Source organism: Ahaetulla prasina, chromosome 2 (genome assembly GCF_028640845.1).
Source record: "Ahaetulla prasina isolate Xishuangbanna chromosome 2, ASM2864084v1, whole genome shotgun sequence".
Taxonomy (NCBI): Eukaryota; Metazoa; Chordata; class Lepidosauria; order Squamata; family Colubridae; genus Ahaetulla; species Ahaetulla prasina.
In genome coordinates, this window is record NC_080540.1 from 79916308 (window position 1) to 79941747 (window position 25440).

A 25440-nucleotide genomic window follows, 5' to 3' on the forward strand; every position below is an offset into this window, starting at 1 on the left:
TCAGCCCAATATATCTTAGAATGATTTTTGAGGAATAGTATTTGTATTGATGGCCAAGGAAATGCTAAGTGATATCTGGCATTTTTCTAATAATTTACAAACAGTTTGGACTCTTACTACTAAGTGTTCCAGCTTCCTTCAACCCTATGCGCTCTGAAGTTTTCAGATTACAATTTGGAGAATCCCAAAAAGGGCTTATGGTCCAACAAATCTGAGGGCTCAGGTTTGGTGGCAACTAGAAGACAAGATTGGGAAAAGGATTGTGGCTCTGTTGCTCCAATGCAGAACAGAAGTGAGTGGTGGATTTAGTAAAGAATGCCTCTTCCAATGCTGAGAAAGTCTTAGGAGAGGCTCTCTTTATGATGTTATCCGTGGATAATGGTAATCTAAATAAGAATTCCTTCATTTGTATTCATCCTCACTTTGGAACTCTCTTATGTTCAAAGTGCATGATGTAGTTCTCAATAGTACATTTTATGAATTAAGATATTTATCTATTTATTCATGTGAGTGGCTTTTTTTTATAGGTTCACTGCTGACTATGGCATTTGACTGTACGGGTTGTTGTTTTTTTACAATTCTTGGTTTTATATATTTTATATTCGTTCTGTAAATCACTTTGCAGTACTTGATGAAGAACGATGTGCATATTAACAGTAATCTCGAAGAACTGAAAGAATGAATTATAAGGTTAATACAATCTTCATCATCCCAACACCACGTTACTGAGTTAGCAATAAATAAATAAACACAGCTGATGTTAAGAAATTATTGAGATCCAGGGTTGCTTTTGAAGTGGCTTACAGTCCAGGGGTGAAATCTACTTACCTTCCCTACCGGTTCAGAAATGCACACGTCGTGCGCACGCATCACATGTGCACTTGGACCCTTTCGGCATGCACAAACCCTTCTGTGCATACGCAGAGGATAAAAAAAAGGTTACTTCCTGGTTAAAACCAGGAAGTAACAACGACTGGACAGGTGGGAGGAGCTTCACGCTGCTGTCACCACCGTTTCTCCAAACCACCCGCCGCCATCACTACCAGTTCGGCCGAACCGGTCTGAACCGGTAGCATTTCACCCCTGTGACAGTCCTTTGGTGGAGATACCCTCAGAGATGTATAGGGGAGGGAAGAGGCTGGTGAACTCTACTATGTTCTAATGCTTATTTAAGAATCACACCAAGATTCTTTCTTTTGATTCCCAGGTGAGACTTAGTCCCAGTGCTGCTCTAGATGCTAGAGTGGTGAATCTGTATGCCTTAACGTTCACCGCAAATTGTACAGGAGAGACAAAAGATGCTCAACTCTTCGTTCAAGTTAATGAAACAAAGAGATTAGTGTGCAATGAAGGATATACTGACATAGGTAAGAATGCTGCAGCTTCCTTGATTAAGTTAGTTTTGCCACCTTCGGCAAAAGATAGAAGTGCTTTAATGAAGAACATTTTAACATAAGATTATAGTGGAATTGGATGAGGTGGGGATTAGTCAGTTGTCAGTGGGATGCATTGAATTTTCCATCAACATGGAGCAGATCCTGATCAGCACAGGGTAGCAAAATATTATTTTGACCCAGAATAGAAGAGAGAGTAGAGTAGCGGTAGTAGAATAGCCCAAAAGGTCTCATAATCCTGAAACAAGGGATTGTTCAACCTCAGTTTGCCCATGTTGCCATGTTCAGTTCACTACTGTGTTTGTTTCCCCTCCCCCCTCCCAATCTCTCTTATATCATAGGACGGTTGCCTATACAAGTTTCAGAGGATGCTCGACCTGGAGAAACAATCTACACAACTGTCTTGAAGAGGCGGGGCACAGGCAAACTGACCGTAAGTGCAATGTTTGGGAGGAAGAAAGCAGACGTGTGCTTGAGAAAAGCTCTGTGATCACAAGGAGGGACAAATTGTTATCCGCAAATGAGAGGAAAAACTTCCCGTGGATCATCTAAGACTAAGAAGTCCTCCAGACTTAAAGTTGCCAAGGTTGGAGACCCCTGATGTAAGATGAGGTGATCATCTGAGGGGAGCTGGCATTTTGAAGGGTGACTCAGACAGGGTGAGACTCAGTGGCTGGCGTAACAAGCGGAGGGTATTGCCTACTCTATAATCACCACATTGTCTTCCCTTCCCACAGTTCACCGTTGAGAATTCTTCTTTACCTTTTGTCGTAACTTCAGAAGGAGTCCTACAGGTACCTGCCACAGGTTTCACTCGTGAACAAGCTGGCAAGGTATGTGCTATTGTTTGCCTTGCACATATATCTGCTTAGAATCCCAGTGAAATAATCGGAGTCCATTCAAGCCATGTTACTCTATGGCTTTCTTGTCATATCCCAAACAATCCCAAGGAGAATCGCATGCCTGCAGGGAGCTTCTCTTGTCTTCATCAGCATTTTGCCACTGGACTTTGATTTCCACATGTCTTGTTTCAGGCCTTTGGACCTTTCTAATTGCACAGTTCCCAATGATTTCAGAGAATTATCTGTTTCTAAGGCTTCTGTGGATCCGTAGGCTTATTCATTGGGCCTCTTGGATTCAAGTAACCTTTCCTGTATTGCAGACATTCTCACTAAAAATTGTGATCAAGGATGCTACTTCAATAAGTTGTGAAGTGCCTCTGTCTATCCAGGTGAACCCTGTTTACCATAACAAAGTCAGTTTCAGGTAAGTTGGTGGAGGTAGGGATAAAGACATGGTGATATTTAGATGTGCATGTTGGGTTGCCAGCAAATAGACATCCTCCTCTCCTATTATATTTTTTAAAGACATACATTACTACAGAATCCCTTGCTGTGAATGGCACAGAACTGGAATTACGTTATAGAATAATTAACTCTTCAGATCTGGTCACATGACATCCCACCTGATCCTACAGTACAATCTCAGAATCCTCTGTGATACTTACAGGTAGTCCTCAACTTACAAACACAATTGAACTCCAAATTGCCACTGCTAAGCAAGACAGTTGTTAAGTGAATTTTGCCCCATTTTATGACCTTTTTTGCCACTTGTTGAGTGAATCACTGCGGTTGTTAAGTTAGTAACATGGTTGTTAAGTGAATCTGGCTTTCCTATTGACTTGGCTTGTCAGAAGGTTGCAAAAGGTGATCACATGACCCCGCGACACTGCAGCTATCATAAATACATGCCAGTTGCCAAGCAACCAAAACTTGATCACGTGACCACAGGGATGTTGCAATGGCCGTAAGAGTGAAAACTGGTCATAAATCATGTTTTTCAATGCCGTTGTAAATTTTTAAGGTTACTAAATACATGGTTGTAAGTTGAAGATTACATGTATTGGAATTTGAAGATGCACTGCTCAAAATGATGCTTTGCTGGCATCTTTAAAATTTCTGTCTGCTCAGTCATGCATGGCCTGAGGCAGGGCCACTTAATACTAATGGAAACCCCAGCACATGAGGAATCATCTAGTCTCCATCCATCGTACATGACTTATACCCTTCTCTGGGGAAAGAACTGGAAGAGCCAAGGCTTGAATCAAGTTACACACTTCTGGAACTCCTGAGATGTTATGTTTTCTACTGAGATTTTCTGAAATCCCTGCCGTGTAGATCAAATTGTAGATCTAGAATGCACTGCAGAAAGGGGATGAGGAGATTTGATCCTCTTTCTATTGTCTAGTATAAGAACAAGTTCCCTGTCTCTTCTACCTCATAGGTCTAGGTCACATAGATTGAACAGACTGGAGTATGATTCATACTTGTAGTTCAACCAAACACCTGTTGTGTCTTGCCCACCCTCAGAGCAGCCGGGGCCTTCTTACCTGCTCCCGAACACTGAGGAATGTATGCCTCCCGGCTCAAGTCCTGGCTCCATGCCCACACAAACTGCAGAAGAAGGAGCATCTCCCTGCCCCAGCCCTGACTCCATGCCCAGGCAAAAGGAGCAGCTAGACCCCTCCCCCTCCTCCACAGCATGTGAGCCTGAGGAGGGTTTATTACCAACAGCTAATTGGTGTGACCCTCGCATCAGAAGATTGGATAGGCGGAGGCAACAGAAGGAAGGGAGGGGCAGGCCTTAATGAGTGCTGAGTCATGGAGCCACACCCCATGGCCTATATAAAGGATCTGCTTTCTGGCAGTCTCTGAGTCAGGCAAAAGTCGAACTTATCTTGCTGAAGCCACTTACTGGTCTCCTGCCTGCTCTGAGGACTTTGCTAGGACTTTGGGCAGAGCTGCAGAGGCAAGCCTGATTCGGATTTCCCTGACCCGGCCGTCAGCGGAGGAGTGGGACACGACAACACCATTACATTAACCACATATATTTGGAACTCTGAGGAAGACATGTATGGGGACAGATTTACTTCAGGATATATCCTCGTCAATATTTATATTTTTGTGCCCATGTAACCATATAACTAATTTTTTTTTACTTCAAGTAGAGGGCGTAAACAGTACCGCACTTGATAGACTCCTGATTCAGAAAGAGTTATTTACCCTTTTGCCTTCATGATCCAGGGAATCATCAGTTGCATGTTCAATACCAGAAAATGTATCACCTTTGTTCGACGTCATACAGGTTCGAGCGAGTGGGGAATCTGTGCTCTACCAGATCATCTCCCCAATCACAAACTATTTCACCATTGAACCAGGTAATGAAAGCCCCAGGTAAGCCATAGCATCCACACCATCTCAGGAAGTCTCCAGTAGCTGATTTTCAATTCTCAGCCCTCTTGCCTTCAAGAGGCTGAGAATCAATCTTCCTTCATTATAGGGCGGGGTGTCAAACTCGATTTCATTGAGAGTTGCATCAGGGTTGTGTTTGACCTCGGAGGCCAGGTTGGGCATGGCCAGGGTGGGTGTGGCCAACGACGTCACTCACATTGGGGGCATCTGTGGTGGCCCGAGCGATCTGTCAGCGAAAATAGGCTCCTGAGCTCCATTTTCAGCTGACACAGCCTCCTGACGCCCTCTGCCAGTGAAAATGAAGCTCAGATGGGTCGCATGCAGCCCCCAAGCTCTGTTTCCACTGGCAGAGGGCTGCAGGAGGCCGTCATAGCTGAAAACAGCTGCAGGAGGCCGTCATAGCTGAAAATAGCTGAAAACAGAGTCTGGGAAGGCCGCTTCATTTTTGCTGGCAGAAGCATCGTGGGCCGGTCCTTTGTTGTTTCTAGGATGGCCCCGTGGGCCAGATCTAAGTACCCCGTGGGCTGGATGCAGCCCCCAGGCCTTGAGTTTGACACCCCATTGTAGGGCTTCCAGGGGAGGTATGGTGAACTGAAAACAGCTCTGTAAAAGCAACAAAAGTAAAAGCAAGTGGTAAGGACCAAGGAGCCAGTGAGTTTGGTTCCTTGGACCCATTCCAGATAAGGAGACGACAGGCTTGCCCATATGGCTGCTTCTCGCAAGGAGACCAGCAGTCTTCTGTGTTTGAGTACCAGGAATTGAAAAGATCAACCATCTTGCTTACAACCATGTAAGAGCTTTTAAAGGACACTAAGTTTCCAATTACTTTTGGAATTTGCCTGCAAGTCTCTTACCACCACAAAATTGAGCCTAAAATTTCCTTTGCTAAGCAAGATAGTTGTTGAGTTTTGCTGTATTTTGTGACCTTTCTTGTCACTGTTGTTAATCACTGCAATTGTTCAGTTAATAACATGGTTGTTAAGTGAATCTGGCTTCCCCATTGGCTTGTCAGAAGGTCACAAAATGTGATTACATGAGCCCATGATACTGCAACAGTCATAAATACATGCCAGTTGCCGAGTGTCTGAATTTTTTTTTTGTTTAAAAAAGTTTTATTTTAACATTCTTATCCAATAACATATCCAATAACATATTTAATGTACCATCATATACAATTAATCGGATCTGCCCGGTCACCACCCCCTTCCTTTTCCTTTTACTCTCCTTCTCTACCTTCTTCTACTTTCCACAACCATCCTCCCCCTCTCTTATCTACATCCTCTCCTCCTTCCTCCCTACTCCTTTCTTCTCCCTCTTCTATCCCTCTTCCTTCCTTTCCTCTTCCTCCTCTTCTCTTTCCTACCTCCTTCTCTCTTCTACTTCCTTCTTTCCCATCATTCTGAAGTGGTAGCCTGGCAGCTCCGATCTTACATTAATTATACATCTTCAATCATCTTTGTACATTAACTATCAATCCCTTTTCTATCCCCTCCCCCTTTCTTCCCCTTCCTCCCCCCACCCCCCGGGACTTCCGAGAACCGAATACAGGGTATGAAACTAACAACAAAAATTAAAATATAGCACAAATCATAATCCATAATCATTCCTTAAAACCTCCACTCCCCTTCCAGAGACAAAGAAGATACTTTTCTTCCAATCCATTATATATCAGACCATTCCACTCCTAGAGTTCTCAGAAATTTCCGATTGAGTTAGTGTTTGTTCTTGAATAAAGTACATAGTTTTTAATATCCAACCTTCATCAATCAATATCAAAACAACGTTCCATCTTCCAATATTCACCAAGGGTTCTTCTAAAATGTCTTTCTTCCTTAAGCAGTCTCTCAAGAATAGTTCATATTTCCAACTTAATTTCTTTAATTTTTCTGTCCAACCTTCAAGGGTAAACAATAGTCCATCTTTTCACATCTTTAACATTTATATACAACAAATAATATTACAAATATCCAATATATCAATTGTAATAATTAAAATCTTCACTTTACCTTACTTATATCAAATAACATTATTAAAATTACACCTATAACTTATCCAAAATATATCTATTATAACAATTACATTCTAATTAGCCATATAACAACATTACATCCATCTCTTAAATATAATATTTAATCCAAATTCCTAAATTTTACTATCTATCCTCCAAAGTTAAACAATATTCCATCTTCCTATTCCTTTATACCTTAAATATATCAAATAGTACCCCTAAAATTACACATTTATATCCACAATAAATCATTTACAAAAATTAACCATAATCATATATAATAAAGTTAAACATTCTCCCTCCCCTTCTTCTGTCTTACATTTTCCACCATCTATTCACCATTCAACTTAACATCTATTAATAAAGAATTCCCAATCTTTAATACATTAGTATAAAAATCTCGTGCTTTACAAATTGTATTGAGAAAATACTTTCTTCCTTTATAATTCACTGTTAAACCAGCTGGAACCTCCCATCTAAAATATATCTGATGTTTCTTAAACTCATCCACCAAAAGGCAAATTCTTTTCTCTTTCTTAACATTTTAGGAGGAATTTCCTTCATCATTATTATATCTTGTCCTAATATTTGAAATTTATTTTTATAAAATGCTTGCAAAATTCCATACCTAATCTTCTTATTTGTAAAATAAATAACCACATCTCTCGGTAAACACTTCTGCCTTGCCCACCAAGAATTAACACGATAAATTTTTTCAATATTAACTTCAAAATCTTCTGGTTCCACTCCCTCTATCTGAGCAAAGGCCTGAATAAAAATCTCTTTCAAATTTTCTTCCTTACACTCTTTTAATCCTCTCACCCTTATAGCATATTCCATTAATTTATATTGTAATATAACCCTTTCTTCATCTGCCTTATCAACCTTAACCTGAATATCGTCTATTTTATTTTCTAAATTCAGATTAATTTGAACTTCATCTATTTTCCTTTGCAAATCTAAATTAATTTGGTTAAATTCATCCAGTCTTTCTTCTGTCTGTGTGCTAGATAACAATAATGGGGTAACTGATTCCTTTAATTTTTTCATCTCCCTCCTCTGCTCTTCCACCAAATCTTTAAAATCCAGTATTTCTTTCTCCATTTCATTAAATTTTTGATCTATTTCTGAAAGATGAGCCTCCATAAGCCCGAGTGTCTGAATTTTGATCACATGGAGATGTTGCAATGGTCATAATTGTGAAAAATCATAATCAATTAATTTTTTAAGTGCCATTGTAATTTTGAATGGTCATTAAATGAATGTCAGTCAAAGGACTACCTGCATTAACTATTCTAATGCTACAGTATTAGAGATCTTTGGAATAACAGGTTTGAAGTCTTCATCAGGAAAACATATTTTTAACTCTGAACAAAACAAAAATTAACTACAAGATGAAGAGATTAAAGAATTTGAAATAAACAGCAAAAAGCTAAATAAGATTTTGATCTACTGTAAGAAAGTTACTGTACAGATGGATTAGGGGTCCAGATAAATTTGAAGTATTGACTTTTACTATTAGATTTTGGAATCAAGTATAAAAAATAACAACTTCTTGTAGAAACAGTTGTTTTGATTATTGCAGTTGGAAGTGAGATAAAAGATAAGTTATGATTTTAGAAACTAGACACTAGAGCAGGGGTGTCAAATTCGCGGCATCACGTTGTCATCGTGACATATCACAACTTTTTTCTCCTTTGCTAAACCAGGGTTGGGCGTGATGTGTCCAGCCCATGGGCCACGAGTTCGACACCCCTGCACTAGAGGCAACTAAAGATTTTAAGCAGGAGGCAAACAACACAGATGTCAATTAATACTGGGACTTACAATATGATACAAAACATTATCTTCAGAAATATTAAAGGAGATCTTTGAAGAATAAATCCATAAATTAGTAACTAGAATATCAACAGTGTCAGTAACAATGTCTGCTTCTATAGGTAATCTGTGTCTAAAAGATGTTAATGAAGGAACAACAGATGTGATCAGAAATTTGATCTAAGACAAAGTACAGAATGTGGAACTACAAATGGCAGACCAAGAGAACAATTTAGAAAAGGACAGATGATGAACCAAGAGAATGACTTGAAAAATGCTTTCTTATTGGATCTACAAAAGGCTTGTTAAAGAAATCTGTGTGACAGGATAAAAAAGAATTGAAGAGAAATAAAATCCTATGGCAATATTTAATTGAATTAAGACTGCTAGTAGTAAAAGGAACGAATATAAAGTTGTTTATATAATCAAGGTTAAAATTATTTTTTTGTTTAGGAACCCTTTATGAGCTTATTAATGACACCAGGATTGAAAACTCATTTTTTAAAATGAATTTGCATATAGCTAAGGCAGTGGTGGACTGCTGCCGGTTATAACAACCAGTTTGTCCGGAACTGAAAATGTGAGTGTGGGCCTTCCACGCATGCACGAGACATCGAAAAACCGGCAATTATATAGGACGTGATAGCGCCAGGCCAGGTGGGTGGGGCCAGCTGCTGGTTTGCCCAAGCCAGTCCGAACTGGCAGTAGCCCACCACTGAGCTAAATGATGGGATATGAAAAAAAGAGGTATCTGTGTATAAACATTGAAGAGTTATTAACTTTGTTCATTGGTGTTTATTTTTTTTTCTTTTTCCTTATTATACAGGTAATCCTCGACTTAAAACAGTTCATTTAGTGACCGTTCAAAGTTACAACATCACTGAAAAAAGTGACTTATTTCACATATTGACCGTTGTAGCATCCTTATGATCACATGATTTACATTCAGATTCTTGAAAACTGACTCACATGTAATATGGTTGCAGTGTCCCAGAGTCATGTGATCACCATTTGTGACCTTCTGAGAAGCAAAGTCAATGAGGAAACCGGTTCAATTAAGAACCGTATTACTAATTTAATAGCTGCAATGATTCACTTAACAAACGTGGCAAGAAAAGTCATAAAATGGGGCAGAACTCACTTAACAAATTTCTTACTCAACAACATAAATTTTGGGCTCAGTTGTGGTCATAAGTTGAGGACTACCTGTATTTTCTTTGCTTTGCTTCTTTCTTTTTATTTTTTAACTCCACTTTTATTCTTACTTTCCATTCTCTTCTCTTTCTCAAGTTTAGTTTGTGTACGGTTTTCCAAATGTAATTAAAATTCTTAATAAAACAATATTTTTGTAATTATGCAGAAACAGGCATCATCAGGACCACATACTACTTAGATCTGAAAAAGAATCCAAGCTTAGCCGACACCCAGTTGGAGGTGAAAGCTTACAATATGTTCCACCATGTTGATCATGCCAGCATCACTGTCAACATTACTGTGAAACAGGAGAACTTGGAAGGACCCTTGTGTTCTCCTGCTGTGATTGTGTACGTCTCGGCAAAGGAAATTGTGGTTGCTTGAGCCAAGATAACATAGAGCACGGGTGTCCAAACTTGGTCCCTTTAAGACTTGTGGACTTCAACTCCCAGAGTTCCTCAGCCAGCTTTGCTGGCTGAGGGACTCTGGGAGTTGAAGTCCACAAGTCTTAAAGGGACCAAGTTTGGACACCCCTGACATAGAGTAATAGAATCAATTTGAGGGTGTCTAACTTTCATGCATGTGTGGTAGATCAGGTGATTAGGAGAGCTATTATTTCTGTTAGATTGTTAGATCTGTTAGAGTTAGATTGCTGAGTGGGAAGAGAGTTTAGGATTACTTAAAGGTAAATAGATCCAAGTAAATTCCTTAATCAATTAAAGCTCATCTTCTCCAGGAACTGTGGTGGTTTTGATTGTGTAATCCAACAAAACTGGAGGTCACACAAGTTTCATTAACTGTGACAGTGGTGGGTTGCTACCCGTTTGCCCCAGATTGGGCGAACCGGTAGCAGTGGTGGTGGCAGGCTCCGCCCACCCACCCGGTCGTCTCTGCGCATGCACAGAAGCGTTGTGTGCACGCACGTGCCCACGAGTGAACTGGTAGCGAATGAAATTGAGACCCACTACTGAACTGTGGGCTAATGGTTTGGAGAAATCAGAACCCAAGGTACATATCTTTTGACCTCATAAACCAAAACTAAATTAGTGGCCCAGTTGGAAATCTTGAAGTTCTACCTTTTCTTTTAAAAACTGTCTTTTAAGAGCAACTTCTGAAAATCAATGGGAGAGGAGAAAGTGGATATATTTACTCCCTTCAAATCTCTTTTTCTACTTTCTTGTTGTTTTCTTCTTCTTGTGATTAGTTTTGCTTAATTCCAGGACTGAGGTTCCAGAGGACTTTTTAATTGGGAGCACCATACTGCCTCTGTCTTGCTATGATCCAGAGAATATCAATAGCAGCTTGACATACAATATAGTCAACCAGGACCCACCTTATAGCTTCAAAATGGATGGCCCAAATTTTCAGGTGTGAGTCTTTGGAATGGAACATCAGTTGCTGATGTATATATATCAGGGAAGGCTTGAATAAATTCCTCCATAACAATTCATATGAGCAGTACTGGAAATGTACATTTAAATGAACAGTACATTTAGTACAAAGCTCAAGAGGACCCTGATTGGAGCTTTGGATCTTAGCTGACTAAGGATCTCTCTTTTATAGAAGATACCAGTGGTGAAATCCAGCAGGTTCTGACAGGTTCTGGAGAACCGGTAGCGGAAATTTTGAGCAGTTCAGAGAACTGGCAAATACCACCTCTCGTTGGCCCCAGAGTGGGGTGGGAATTGAGATTTTGCAATATCCTTCCCTCAGGAGTGGGGAGGGAATAAGGATTTTGCAGTATCCTTCCCCTGCCATGCCCATCAAGCCACACCATGCCCATCTAGCCACGCCCACAGAACCATTAGTAAAAAAAATGGATTTCACCACTGGAAGATACCATAAGCTTTTCTGCCATGGGTTAATAACTAAAGGCAACTTCTGTCCTCTTTCTCCTGATCTTTCTATCCTGTGGTCTGATAGGTAAATAGCAGTTTGGACTGTGATTCAGAAAGTATGGCCACTCGTAACTTTCAATACAATGCTGCCATTCTAGTGATAGATGAAGGAAGTCCTGCACAAACCAGTAAGTACCACATTGCTAAAAAGCACTATTTGAAGTTTGTCATTCCTGCATATTGATGAAGTCAAAGAAACCTGGAAGAATTCTAGAAGATATCTCCCCCAATGCATAGCTGCATAAATAGCTTGCTTATTTATTTATTTATTTATTTATTTATTTATTTATTTATTTATTTATTTATTTATTTATTTTCATCAAGCATGTATTTTATGACAGATACAAGTGTAAACATAATTATACAAGTGTAAACATAATACAAGTGTAAACATAATTATAAATACATGTAAAGGGTATGAATAAAAGAAAACATTAGGACAGGGACAGACCTCTTAGGAACAGGGTGAGGTCTAGAGTAGACAGTCTAAGGTTAAAGTTTTGGGGATTTGGGGAAGAAACCACATAGTCAGATAGTGCATTCCAGGTGTTGACCACTCTGTTACTGAAGTCGTATTTTCTGCAGTCTAGTTTGGATCGGTTTACCATGAGTTTGTATCTATTGTGTACTCTTGTATTGTTTTGGTTGAAGCTGAAGTATTCATTGGCTGGTAGGACACTGTAGCAGATGATTTTATGTACTATGCTTAGGTCAGACCGAAGACGGCAAAGTTCTAAGTTGTCTAAGCCCAAAATTTCAAGTCTGGTGGCATAAGGTATTTTGTTGCAAGCAGAGGAGTGGCGGACTATTCTTTTGAAATATCTCTGGACTTGTTCAATTGTATTAATGTCCAATATGCAGTGTGGGTTCCAGACAGATGAGCTGTATTCAAGAATTGGTTTGGCAAAAGTTTTGTATACCCTAGTTTACAGCTCAATATTACCGGAGAAGAAACTACACAAGATTAGGTTAACGTAATTTTATGCAGAAAAGCAAAGCTAACCAATATACTATTGTGAAATTTCCTGCCATTTATATAAAACAAAAACAAAATAAAACTTTGTATCAGGGTAGTTGAAATTACAGACTAAATTACTAAAGAATATATTTTCCCCCAAATAAGGAGATTTATTTAAGCATGAGAAGTAAAAATTTGTTTGAATCAAGCTTCACATTGAGTGACTAATAGATCATATACTTTTCTTGACAAACACCTTCCTGTTTTCCTGGTCATTGTTCAGAGTCATACTTTTTTTCAGTACTATTGAAAGTAAAATAGGGCAGTTATTAGTTTGCCCAGAAGCAGTTACCAGCATATTAATGTAAAGGCATCTTAGAGACCAAAAGAAGCAATTGAAAAGCAGCAGTGTGTTGAGACTGATGGGAATCATGCATTGGTGCCTGACTGGAGACAATTGCTAAGTAAATTTGTGATAGGCAAACAACAGCTACATGTGATCAGTGTCCTCCCCCATAGAAAGTAGATCAATCAGAAAGCCCAGGATAGACTACCAAGATGTATGTTTGACAAATCCATTAAAAAATTAATACAATTGAAATAATAAAATTATATCAAACAGGAAGTGTTCGGAGCAGTGGTGAAATCCAAATTTTTTTACTACTGGTTCTGTGGGCGTGGCTTGGTAGGCGTAGTGTGGCTTGGTGGGTATGGCTTGGTGAGTGTGGCAGGGGAAGGATACTGCAAAATCTCCATTCCTACCCCACTCCAGGGGAAGGATACTGCAAAATCCCCATTCCCTCCCCACTCCTGGGGGAAGGATATTGCAAAATCTCTATTCCCACCCCACTATGGGGCCAGCCAGAGGTGGTATTTGCCAGTTCTCTGAACTGCTCAAAATTTCTGCTACCGGTTCTCCAGAACTTGTCAGAACCTGCTGGATTTCACCCCTGGTTCAGAGGCTATTTAATACAACTGTGTTCTTCCTATATATATTAGAATAATCCTTTCCCCAATGGAACATTACTATTAATTTTAGGGTGCAACACTTAAAATACATATACAAGTTGAGCAAATTTAGCAGAATGGCGGTATGTAAGAGAACCAAGTTCTTATATTAAGTTCTAACCATATTAAGCCAACATAGGAATCATTCCTAAAGATATGCAAACTCATCCTCTATGTGATGATGCTTAGCCGTATGTGTCAATATAGACCCACCTCATGGGTCTCTAGTGTGGATGCCAGAGTGGGAATGTGGCCACAGACATCTTAGTTAATGGCTGCCAGGCTCCATATCTTCCCTGATCTTATTTTTATTTTTAGATTCCTTAAAAAACCAAGGTGGTGTGGTTAAGAACAAAACACCAGCCTCAAGCATTATCTTTGTTTCCAGCAGTGTTTCTGAACTTCACTATACCCCAGAGGCATTAGAAATGACAAATGATTTGGTAGCTAGAGCCAGTGTTTTGTTTGGCAATATGCCCTGCTGCCCAGAAAAATAAGGACAGATGTAAGGTGAAATGGCAGAGATGGGGTCACAGGAATTAACCACTTTAGCCTGCCTTCCAGTAAATTGGCTTTTTCTCACTAGTTGCCCCATAGTAGTAGCTATTTTATGAGCATGCTCATGGCAGATTTTAAAAATTCCTAATATCTTACGGGATGGGATCACAGGTCTATCCCCATTCAAACTTTCCAGTGAAATGGACAGAAGAGTTTTGAATTCTTCTCCATGTGACTTACACCCCAATATGCAGTGGTGGGATTCAGCCAGTTCGCACCTATTCGGGAGAACCAGTTGTTAATTTTCTAAGCAGTTCAGAGAACCAGTTATTGGAAGAAATCTTATTTTGTTTTTTTTCCCCCACTTTACGGGGCTAATCCTGTAAGGAAGGCAGGAAGGAAACATTCTGGTGTTATTTCTACCCTAATCTTTATTGCCCTGCTTACAGAAACTGCTTCTCTGGTTAACCCTTATTACATTGTAGCAGCTAAGGGGAAGCGCCCATTGATGTGACTGATGTTGAGTTGGTCACACCCACATGGTCACATGACCACCGTGCCACGCCTACCCAGCTGGTCATTAAGGCAGAGAACCGGTTGTTAAATTATTTGAATCCCACCACTGCCAATATATATATAGGGAACTACAGAGATGGCCTTGAAGAAAACATGCAGTGACCATTAGCAAAACTTGAACTTAGTTCAGGAAGGCAGAAAAGTATGCCAAGGAAACCCAAGAGTAACTGTCTTTGATATAAGAGAGACAGAAGGAGAAATTTTGTCAATCAGTTACGTTATTATAGCTTACAGTATATAGAGTTCTAGTATTTCTTGTGGTTGATTCCTGACTGTTCCTTTAAGAACTGTCAATAGCACTGTGAAAAGAACCTAGAAGGAGTTATCACTGGGAGATAAGCAGATAATAGCTTCTCACTGATTCTCATCCCTGCTTTCTTCTAAAAATCAAATCACCCACTTGATTGGCAAACCTAAGGGTAAACCTTCAGGTCTGCAGCCTTCATGTATTACTGTATTTGAGCTTCGCTTGCTGTCAGTAATGATGTAGGTTAGGCACTTAGTTACTTGCCAATTATAAAGTGCTTGCTGGAACTTTGTCATCATATAAGCTTTCTGAGTTGTTTTTTTCCTATCTTGCAGCCACTGTTTCTGTGCTGGTGACAGTAAGACAAGTGAACGAATTCTTACCAAAGTGCTCGAAATGGGTATTCTACGTACCAGAGAATACTGAGTATGGATACAGTATTGGCAATGTCAATGGCTCTGATCAAGACTATCCATTCAACAACATTGAATATAGCATAATGGATGGGGATGCTAGAGTTTTCTACATTAATAGCCATACAGGTAGCTAGCTAATGGTGGTCCTACTTGGCAGGGCCTCCCAAGGCTTTATTTACCCAACAGTTTAAGGGTCCTTCTTTTACTAATTGTTTCACCTGTCTGAAACTGACTGCATCAGGACTTCCTCTGGGGGATTACAGCAATGCACTAATCTCCCATATTTAGAATCGAATTATGTTTAGCAACTGCATGAGGAAAGTAGGTTCCAAACTCTGTAAAGTATAACATAGGCACTACCATATATTTTAGGTCAAACGATGCCTAAAGAAGAAAATGAAACTTACAAAAATAATTAGTGAAAAGACAGAAAGCTTGTAGAATTTTCTCGTTTATTGCTCAGCGTGTCAAATAGCTTGATTACAAAAGAAAGAGAGGGAGGGAGGGAGGGAGGGAGGGAGGGAGGGAGGAAGGAAGGAAGGAAGATTCTTGACCATTGTTCATGTCCCCCCCCCTCTCTCTGTCCCTCTCTCTCTCTCTCTGCTTTTGCCTGCCTTCTATCCCAGCTTTCCAGTTAAAATGTTCTGCTATTTTCTATGTATAATAAATAAGCACCAGCTATATTTTTGCTAGCTGATCTGAGTGACATGTGGATAGAGATACTGAAGAGAAGCAGGCTGGGTCTGGATGCAGACTAAACTGGAAATCACCCAGAATAGTTTTATAACATATCACAGGTCAGCTGCATGTACTTTTGCCCCTGGATTTTGAAGACCAGAAAGTGTATCATCTGGCTGTCATTCTAAAAGACCTGGAAAATGAAGCTGCTCCTGGTACTCAAAAGACAACAAGGTGTAACGTCACGATTTTCGTGCAGGTAACTTGAAAACAGAAGAGAGGCTACAGTATGTTGATACAGAACATTGACTACCCTCCCCCCCGCCCCCCGTCCCAGCTGCACCATAAATTACTGTATGTCCCCCAGATCAAGCAATTGATTTTAAATGAGATGGCTGGAGAACTGTGACTGGCATGCTGGATTCCCACCACACTTGGTAGCTCCTGAAACTCTGCCGAACAATTCAGCAGCAGCAGATGCCAAACACCAGGTTTTGGGTACATAATTATTGGGGGTGGGAGAGGAAGAATGCACATATGTCTATGGATATGTGTGTTTGAATAAAGGCAATATTAACTCTATTAAATGCTTTACCCGGCCTAGCCCTAAAAAAGAAAAACCCAAACAAGGCAACCTGTGCAACTCTAGCCTGTGTAGCAGCATGACTAAATGCCCCCCTCTAATTTTTAAAAGTGGGAGTGCAGCCACTCTGTTCACAGAAAGGTTGGCCCACCTTGTGCTAGGAAAAGCTAAGTTTTGAACAGCTTCCTTTTCCTATGTTTTACAATTACTCATCTGCTATGTGAGTAGTGGGGGCAATATGCAAATTTATCCTGTGTTATATATTTGTATCTTCCCATCTGCTCTTTAATAGGCTGTGCAGCAGGGGTATCAAACTCAAGGGTGCTTAGATTTGGCCCATGGGGCCCCCTGAAAACTGTGAAGGACTGGACCACGGTGCCTCTGCCAGCAAAAACGGAGCTCTGTTTTCATTGGCAAAGGGTTGCAGGAGGCTATCGCAGCTGAAAACAGAACTCTGGAGCCCATTTTTGCTGGCAGAGCGCTCGGGCCACCACAGGCGCCCCCAACACGAGTGACGTCAAGCTGGCCACACCCACCCCGACTCCCTGAGGTCAAACACAATCCTGATGCGGCCCTCAATGAAATTGAGTTTGACACCCCTGTTATACAGGAATGTATTTTATTGGTTTTAAGTTATCACTCTTCTATAATGTCCATTTGTTAAGGACATTTATAAGGAGAAACATGGTCTGTTGTCCTCCCTGTTGCTATAACAATTCCTATCTGTGGGTCCTTTCTGTCAGAAACCTTGAAAACAAAAATTGCACAGGCATAATTTTTTTTTATTCAAGTGGGAGTAGAGAGAGACCAGCTGTATAGAGCAGCCAAATTGGTGCCTTCTAAATGCATTGGACTCACTGCCCATTCTCCCACAATCCCTAGATCAATAGCTGTGCTGGTTGGGAAGTGTTGCCAGAATGTCTGAAATGTACAAAGTAGGATCCTCTCTAAAAGCTTTTGTAGTCTGGTATTTGCAAGCAACTTTTAAAACTACATACAGTAGTAAATAGCAGCCATGACACCTGCTTCAGCTCCAGAGCACTGTAATACAAGAGAATAGCAGGGTGTTGTGTCTGCGCCCCCCCCCCCCGAGCCAGGCCCCCTGCCAGAAAGTGACTCAGAAAGTGAGGGGGAAGGGCCATCAGGACTTACCTCTGGAGGACCGGCTTCCCTAGCTCAGCTCCAGGAGCCAGAGGTAAGCCAGGTGGAGGAGATAATGAGGCCTCCGTCCCCTGACTCTTCCCCCCCAGGCCACACCTCCAGACCCAGCTGATGGCAATCAGGCCTGGCTGGACCCTAGGTTTCGTAGGCAGGAGAGACGGGAACAACAGAAGCAGGGGTGGGACAGGCCTAGGAAGTGCTGAGTCACAGAGCCACACCCCACAGAGTATAAAAGCAGTCCTGGTTGCTCTTCTGCTCCGTGACGAGCAAAAATTGAGCTGAACTCTTTGACTCGGAGAAGTGAGCTGAACATTCGGCCTTGTTGTGCCTCGCTCGCCCCCCCCCACCGCAGCCGGGCCCCTCTCATCTCCTGCCAGACACTGATAGTACAGAAGAATGTCCTGGCATGCCTCCAGCCCCCAGTCCTGGCACCATGCCCTGACAGTCCAAGCAAGACGAATGGCCTGACATGCCTCCAGCCCCCAGTCCTGGCACCATACCCAGACAAACGGAGCAGCTGGGCCCCTCCCCCACAGCATGTGAGCCTGAGGAATATGAAGCCAGTCACGAGCTGGAATTACCAACAGCTGGGCTGGAATTACCAACGGCTGGAGGCTGGAGAGATCCACGCTTCCGGAGAATGGAGAGGCAACGTCAGCAAAAGGAAGGGAGGGGCAGGCCTGGATAAGTGCTGAGTCATGGAGCCACACCCCATGGCCTATATAAAGGATCTGCTTTCTGACATTCTCTGAGTCAGGCAAAGTCTAGTCTGGATTGCTGAAGTCACACCTTGGATTCCTGCCTGCCCTGAGGACTAATAGGACTTTGGCAGAGCTGCAGAAGCACGCTTGATACAGACTTCCCTGACCCGGCTGTCAGAGGAGGAGTGGGACACGACAGGCCTGGACTGCTGACTTCCTGGTTGCCTGGCAACCCCATGATAAAAGGGAGACTTTGGCAGGCAGCAGCAGATTCCCTGCCAGGACTGATAGCAGCCATGAACTCAATTACTGGCTTGTTTAGCCAGCTCGCGTGGCTGAGGCCGGGAGGGGACAGAACACAGGGTACCCATTTTCCCTTTTATTGTTCGGCTAACAAAAATAAGTTCTAAAACTTTTGCAAGGCCTGGGATGGAGCAGGTTTTCACTGAGGGCAGTGGATTGTTTTATAGGGTGTGATCTTAATACCATATCTATCTTTGAGGAATGCCTGCTATCCTGTTGAATACAGGTAGTCCTCAACCTACAATCACAGTTGAGTCCGAAATGTCTTTTGCTAAGCAAGACGGTTAAGTGAATTTTGCTCCATTTTATGACCTTTCTTGCACAGTTGTTAAGTGAATCACTGCAGTTATTAAGTTAATAACATGGTTGTTAAGTGACTTCACTGATTTTACTTGTCAGAAAGTCGCAAAAGGTGATCACATGACCCTGGGACACTGCAACCATCATAAATAGGAACCAGTTGCCAACCGATCTGAATTTTGATCATGTAACCACAGGGACGCTACAAACTGTCCTAAATGTGAAAAACAATCATAAGTCAATTTTCTCAGTGCCATTGTAACTTCAAATGTTCACTAAACGGATGGTAGTAAATCAAGGACTTACTAATCTATATTAGTAAGTCCTTGACTTACTTATTTAGTAAAACTAAAGTTTTATTTAGTAAAACTGCAGAAAGTCATACTTTTCCAGCCCAAAATCATTTCTGTTAGTATCTGCTTTATGCTATTTTTTTAGTCTTATTTGGTTCGTGTAGAATTCTGGGAGTTGAAGTTCACAAGTCTTAAAGCTACCAAGCTTGAAGACCTCTGGTTTAGAATTACAATTATACACATGTTGCAATAGCTTAATTCCCTTTGTGGCAACAGGGGAAGCCTGAGGCCTGGAAATCTTTCTTGCTTGGAGGCTTGTGTTTTGGAAAATCTCTGATCATTGCAACAAGGAAGAGAATGTTTGGAAACCTGTGAGCTGTCTACCATGAAACTTGGTATCTTTTTTATCTCCAGGATGTGAACGATCGTCCTCCTAAGTGTAAAAAACCATTTTTTGTGTATTCCATATATTCCACCCAAGCCACAGATATAGAAATCACCGATATTAATTGTGAAGATGAAGACAGGGGAAACGAATTGACCTACAACATTGCTCGTGGTATGGAATGGGTTATAAATTGCTGGGACCTGTTTAAATAAATTAAAAGAGATTCATACCAAGGTCTTCTTTTGGACCTGGAAAAAGAAGGAATAAGCTGAACAGGGAAAAAGTTGGAGAATAGAAGCTCACCAGGGAGGGCTGTTACTTGTAAAATGATTAAATAATTAAATTGCAGAAAAAGTGGATTTAGCAAGATGGACCCAGTTTGTGCTAGACAGCAATGACAGAGGGAATGTGTGGAAATAAAGCATATTTTTTTTCATGGGGATGCTCTCCAGGTAGGGATGTCATCCAGCTGGTTCAATCCAGTTTCTGCAAAATGATTTTTAACCATTTTTGTCTCCTGAGATCTGGAAGGCTGTGCCTTTCCTCATTTTGCCTTAATTGCCCTAGACTTTTTGATTATGATCTGAAATGAGGCTCCTGACCTCTGGGAATTTTAGTTCAAAGTAAGCTAAATGGAGAGTGATGGGGCTTCTGTGGGAATTGCTTGTGGACGACTGGTCCAGCAAGTGGGAGAGCACTCAGAATGGAGGAACATAAACAAGCAGGCTAGCAGAGATGGGGCCATTTTTCAATGTGTGGCAAAATCTTTTGCCTAGTGAACGGAAAAGGACCAACTTTTTATAGGATCATTCTTGCTACAGGGGATAGTCCATTTTGGGTCTAGGAGTTTTCACCTCAAACTCTTGGCGCTGCCTGTTTCTCCACCAGCGTTGGGCTTTTGGGCACACAGGGCAGTTCAAAGCTCCAAACTGACAGAGCCTCCCTCCGAACTGCAGCCCCCGCTCTACTCCCAAAACCCCTGAGCCCCTGCATGATTGGCTGGCTTCGAACTGTCCTGTGCGCCCAAAAGCCCAACGCGAACTGTACTGCGATGAATGGGCCACAGTGAAGGGACTGGGATGGAGGGCCCATGGCCCAAAGTGCCAAGGTGTAATAATGCAGAGGCAAAAGCGTGGTGGAGAAACAGACAGCGCCAAGAGTTCGAGGGGAAAAGTCACATTCCATCTATTTCCTAGCTGGAGGAAAACTGGTCTCTTCCCACATTCAAATTCTTTGGCTCAAATCAGGAATAACAACTTTTCCCACTGGAACCTTCCCTCCTCTCCCTTCCAAGTTCTGTACTAAGGTGTCTTCTTTTTGGAGCTTGTCTTTTCATGTATCCCTGAAGCCTTCCATCCTTCTGAGGTTGGTAAATTGAGGACCCAAATTGTTGGGGGCAATATGCTGATTCTGTAAAGAGCATAGAGAGGGCTGTAAAGCACTGTGAAGTGGTATATAAGTTAAAGTGCTATTGCTATTGCTTCACAACTCTCCGAAGGTTTTTAATGCAACAGTGGAGTGGAAGTCCTGTCAATGGGAAGTTTTGAAAACATTTGGATGGATTTGTTTATATATTTTTTACAATGTATGCTTCTACAAGTTTAGAAAAAAGAAGATTAATGAGGCAGGTCACTAGCCATTTATCATCTTTATGTGGAGTGTGGTTGTTACTCATTAAATGCCACTAGTAGTTCAGAAGGCAACTGACTGGGTTTTTGCTTCCAGTACTGGCCAGCTGTAGAGGAAGGAAGGAGAGCACTAATCTGTTCAGGAGGGTCTGTGACAATTCGCCATGGCCAAGTTGCTATGACCAACTTGCCATGGCCATCTCACCACAGGACAACTCGCTGGGGACAAGAGTTACACTAATATCAAAGAAATGGTGTAATAGAAAAATTAAAGAAAGGATGCAAAAGGAGGGACATAATAAAATGCGAATGGTAAAAATTAAAATATTTTTTATTTATTTTAAATAATTAAATAGGATTGTTACATTGTCCCACAGTGAGTTGGCCATGATGAGTTGGCTGCAACTAGCTGGCCGTGGTGAGCTGGCCGCAGCAAATTGGATGTGGCAAGTTGTCCCATTCCCGGCTCAGGATGCTCCTAGTGACTATCAGAGTCACAGGTGTGAATATGACAATGCCTACTGTATTTTGGTGTTGACAGAGGTCTAAAAATAGTGAGGATGATTGTGGATCAGTTTCAAATAGCTTTCCGAAAGATTTCTGGCAGAAAGTGACAAGCAATTAATTTAAGGAATAAATTTAACACTCACTTAAAACAGCAATGCTCTTTTCTTTTCTAGGCAATGTAAATGGTCGTTTTCACATGGTAGGAAACAAACTTTTCCATAACACCTTTTCCTATAGACCTGATGGCATATATGATCCTCTAGTTTTTGTGCTGCTGGTGGAAGTGTCAGACGGGCACTTCAGCACCACAGTCACAGTTGTTGTTAATGTGATCCCTTGGGCCACAACTGTATCTACTACCACCATAACTACTACGGTGAGCAGTCATATGTGTTGCGGGCATAGACTTTTTCTTCCATTTGCATCACTGGAGTTATCACACATTTTTGGTATTTGTCCCACAGACCAGGGGTCTCCAACCTTGACAACTTTAAGACTTGTGGACTTCAACTCCCAGAATTCCTCAGCCAGCTTTGCTGGCTGAGGTATTCTGGGAGTTGAAGTCCACAAGTCTTAAAGTTGCCAAGGTTGGAGACCCCTGCCACAGATATTTCCCCAGTCTGTGAAGTAAGTCATGAGAATGGATATTTCTCCATTTACATTGCTTCCATAATGATTCCACCAAAGGAGTGGCATTTAAAGATTGCTTTATAGTTTCTGGCAATGTGAAAGCCCAGTGGATTTTCTGAGGCACTGGGGAATTAACTATTTATTTTTATCCCACCACAGTGAATATATATAATACTCCTTCTTCCTCTTATTTTCCCCATAACAACAACCCTGTGGTTGGATCTGAAAGAGAGGGACTGGCCCAAATTCACTCAGCTAGCTTTCATGCCCAAATTGGGATTTAAATCACAGTCTTGTTACTTTATGTTACTTTTTTCCTTCTCCATATGATTTGAAATATGTGTGTGAGAGTGGATGACTCTGAAGCTGCATGGTTTTATCTTGCTATTGTAAAGTATTCTGACTTAGCTATTGAGAGAATGTCAACAAAAACTCCCAGAGCTGGTAGCATTAATCATACTAGTTTGGCTGATGTAAATCGTAATTTACAATAGGCGTAGGGCTAAACATTCCCTGGCATTGCTGAAGCACTGTTGCAGGCTGAATAGGAATAATAGATTGAATCTGAGTTATGATGAAGAATGAATTGAAAAGAAATGTCCATAAAATTCAAGAAGAATCAGCACCCAATAATTTAACTCTTTCATGGGCTACATGGGTAGAGTTTGGCTGGGCTGAGCTTAGCATCTGAAAAAGTTGTGTGTCTCTGCATACTAAATTTACACTATGATTATGATTTCAGACAACCCCCAAGAAGCCAATTGTTTTGCACAGAACTGTGACGTACTGGGCACCAGATCCATGGTTTGTCGTGGTTCTTACACTCACTGGAATCCTCTTCTTTTCTGCCTTGGGTTTGCTGTTTTGGCAATTCTGCCGGAGGTGAATATTCAGGAAAATCACATCTGTGTTACTAGCTTGAAATCTAACATAAACTACAGATTGATTTATTAATTTTGTGTCATCAAGTCAATGCTGGCTATTAGCAACTACTTAGATCAGTGGTGGGTTTCAAATTTTTTTACTATTGGTTCTGTGGGTGGGACTTGGTGGGTGTGGCATGGCTAGGTGGACGTAGCTTGGTGGGCGTGGCAGAGGAAAGATATTGTAAAATCTCCATTCCCACCCCACTCCAGGGGAAGATTACTGCAAAATCCCCATTTCCTCCTGATCAGCTGGGACTTGGGAGGCAGATAATAGATGTGGGCGGGGCCAGTCAGAATTTTTACTACCGGTTCCCCGAACTACTTAAAATTTCCACTACCGGTTCTCCAGAACTGGTCAGAACCTGCTGAAACCCATCTCTGACTTAGATGGACCTTCTCCAGGATGACTACAGTTATTAGCATCAGCTATTTCAGGATGCATTATGAAAAGGTATTAGACTGAAACCAAAGATGAGTAACCCTCAACCAAGGAGCATGATACGATTTGGTAAAATATATTATAGCCCTTCCCTTGTCTGGAAAACTTGATCTTTTCCAATTTACTCTATGCTCCAAGAAACCATTCCCTGATCTTCCAGGCTGAAAAAAACATTATAATTTATTTCATACCATCTCAAAGTGCCAACCAAATTCAAATAGGAGATGATGTCTTCTGAAAATTGACTCTGTTCTTGTTTGGCTTTCAGAAAGTCACCAGGAGAGATATCTCAGTCTCTATTGCAGAACTCGTAAGTACTTCTTGTCGTGAATAACTTGCAATCACCATGTGAGAATACTGGTTCTATATTTTATGTCTAATTTTGGGGACCAAGCATTGGAATAAGCTACAGATAAAAACTATTAATTAGAAGCTTTTATTTTTAAAGTCCAAAAAAAAAAAGATAGCATACCATCAATATCAAAGCTGTACGTGTGGAATTAGAAACATAATTTGTAAACATTGGCATTTGCTAAAGATTATACCTAGAAATAGGAATACATTTACAGGCCAGTACTGACTGGTAAATACAATATTTGAACTGCTATCAATAATATTTACAAGTTCTGCTAATAATAGAACTCACAATTTAAGGGAATTTTCATCTGTCCATCTAAAGAAGTTGTCTATGCTCTCTAATGGCCATGTTACGTTACTTTGCACGGGGATGATGTCGCAGCTGTATCTACAAAAGCAGCTTTCAGATTCCATTAGAAAAGCATGATTTAGAAAAGGACCACATGACACAGATTGTAAAATTTTGAGAAGGTTAAATGTGAAAGTGACAACTTTCCAAAAACTTTCTTAAAGAATAGAATAGAATAGAATAGAATAGAGCAGAATTTTTATTGGCCAAGTGTGATTGGACACACAAGGAATTTGTCTGTAGGAATTCTAAAAATTTAAAATATGTCTTTCGTTTGAACTCAGTAGGGAAATGGAATGCCGTAATATGGAATGATTGTTGTCATTTCCCTTTATTTCTGCCTTGAAATATAGTTTGTGAAAGGAATTTACTACTGCATTTCTCTGTGTGGCAATTATATGCACCTTTAACCATCACAACGTTACCAATAACAGTCTCAAAGTCCTTACAGCTTTATAATTTCTACAGTAGTTTTGGCATTTTGTTTTATTTGATTGATGGGTTTTTAAACTTAAATTCATGTTCCTGTATATGTATAAATATATGTATATGCATCTGTATTTGTATATTTACACACACACAAACACACACACACCCATATAGTGATGATATTATCCTCTGTCGTGTTCGACTCTTGGTGATTCTATGGGCCAGGTTTCTCCATGTCTTCCAATCTTGTACTGCTTCTTTGAGTTTTTCTTTGCTCTGTCTGGAGTCAGCTTTGATGGTGTCCAGCCATTGTGTTCTTGACTGGCCTAGTTTCCATTTACTGCTAGTCTTCCAAACATAGTTGTTTTCTCCAATGAATTCTCCTGCATGACATGGCCAAACTAAGTAAGATGCAGTTTTGTGATTTTTGCCTTCTAAGGGCATGGCTGATGTTATGTACTCCAGTACTTGCTTGTTAGTCATCTTTGCTGTCCAAGGAAGA

General features: G+C 40.9%; 2 protein-coding genes across 5 annotated transcripts in view; one reads left to right on the forward strand and one right to left on the reverse strand.

The window, feature by feature from the left end:
• AMIGO3 (adhesion molecule with Ig like domain 3) overlaps nt 1–25440 on the reverse strand; it is a 245955-nt gene that overhangs the window by 165701 nt on the left and 54814 nt on the right. The gene's annotated exons all lie outside the window — the stretch shown is intronic.
• The window catches only part of CDHR4 (cadherin related family member 4), a 44586-nt gene that overhangs the window by 10628 nt on the left and 8518 nt on the right, over nt 1–25440 (forward strand). Inside the window, exons 4-17 of one of the 3 annotated variants that reach the window (XM_058172722.1) lie at nt 1208–1367; nt 1736–1827; nt 2132–2227; nt 2557–2660; nt 4478–4611; nt 9832–10015; nt 10886–11033; nt 11589–11691; nt 15186–15392; nt 16064–16203; nt 19700–19844; nt 21982–22184; nt 23181–23320; nt 24072–24113. In XM_058172722.1, coding sequence (XP_058028705.1) covers nt 1208–1367; nt 1736–1827; nt 2132–2227; nt 2557–2660; nt 4478–4611; nt 9832–10015; nt 10886–11033; nt 11589–11691; nt 15186–15392; nt 16064–16203; nt 19700–19844; nt 21982–22184; nt 23181–23320; nt 24072–24113 — 1898 coding nt within the window. The remainder of the gene's footprint in view (nt 1–1207; nt 1368–1735; nt 1828–2131; nt 2228–2556; nt 2661–4477; nt 4612–9831; nt 10016–10885; nt 11034–11588; nt 11692–15185; nt 15393–16063; nt 16204–19699; nt 19845–21981; nt 22185–23180; nt 23321–24071; nt 24114–25440) is intronic. The other 2 variants (XM_058172723.1, XM_058172724.1) reach the window with 2 other exon arrangements.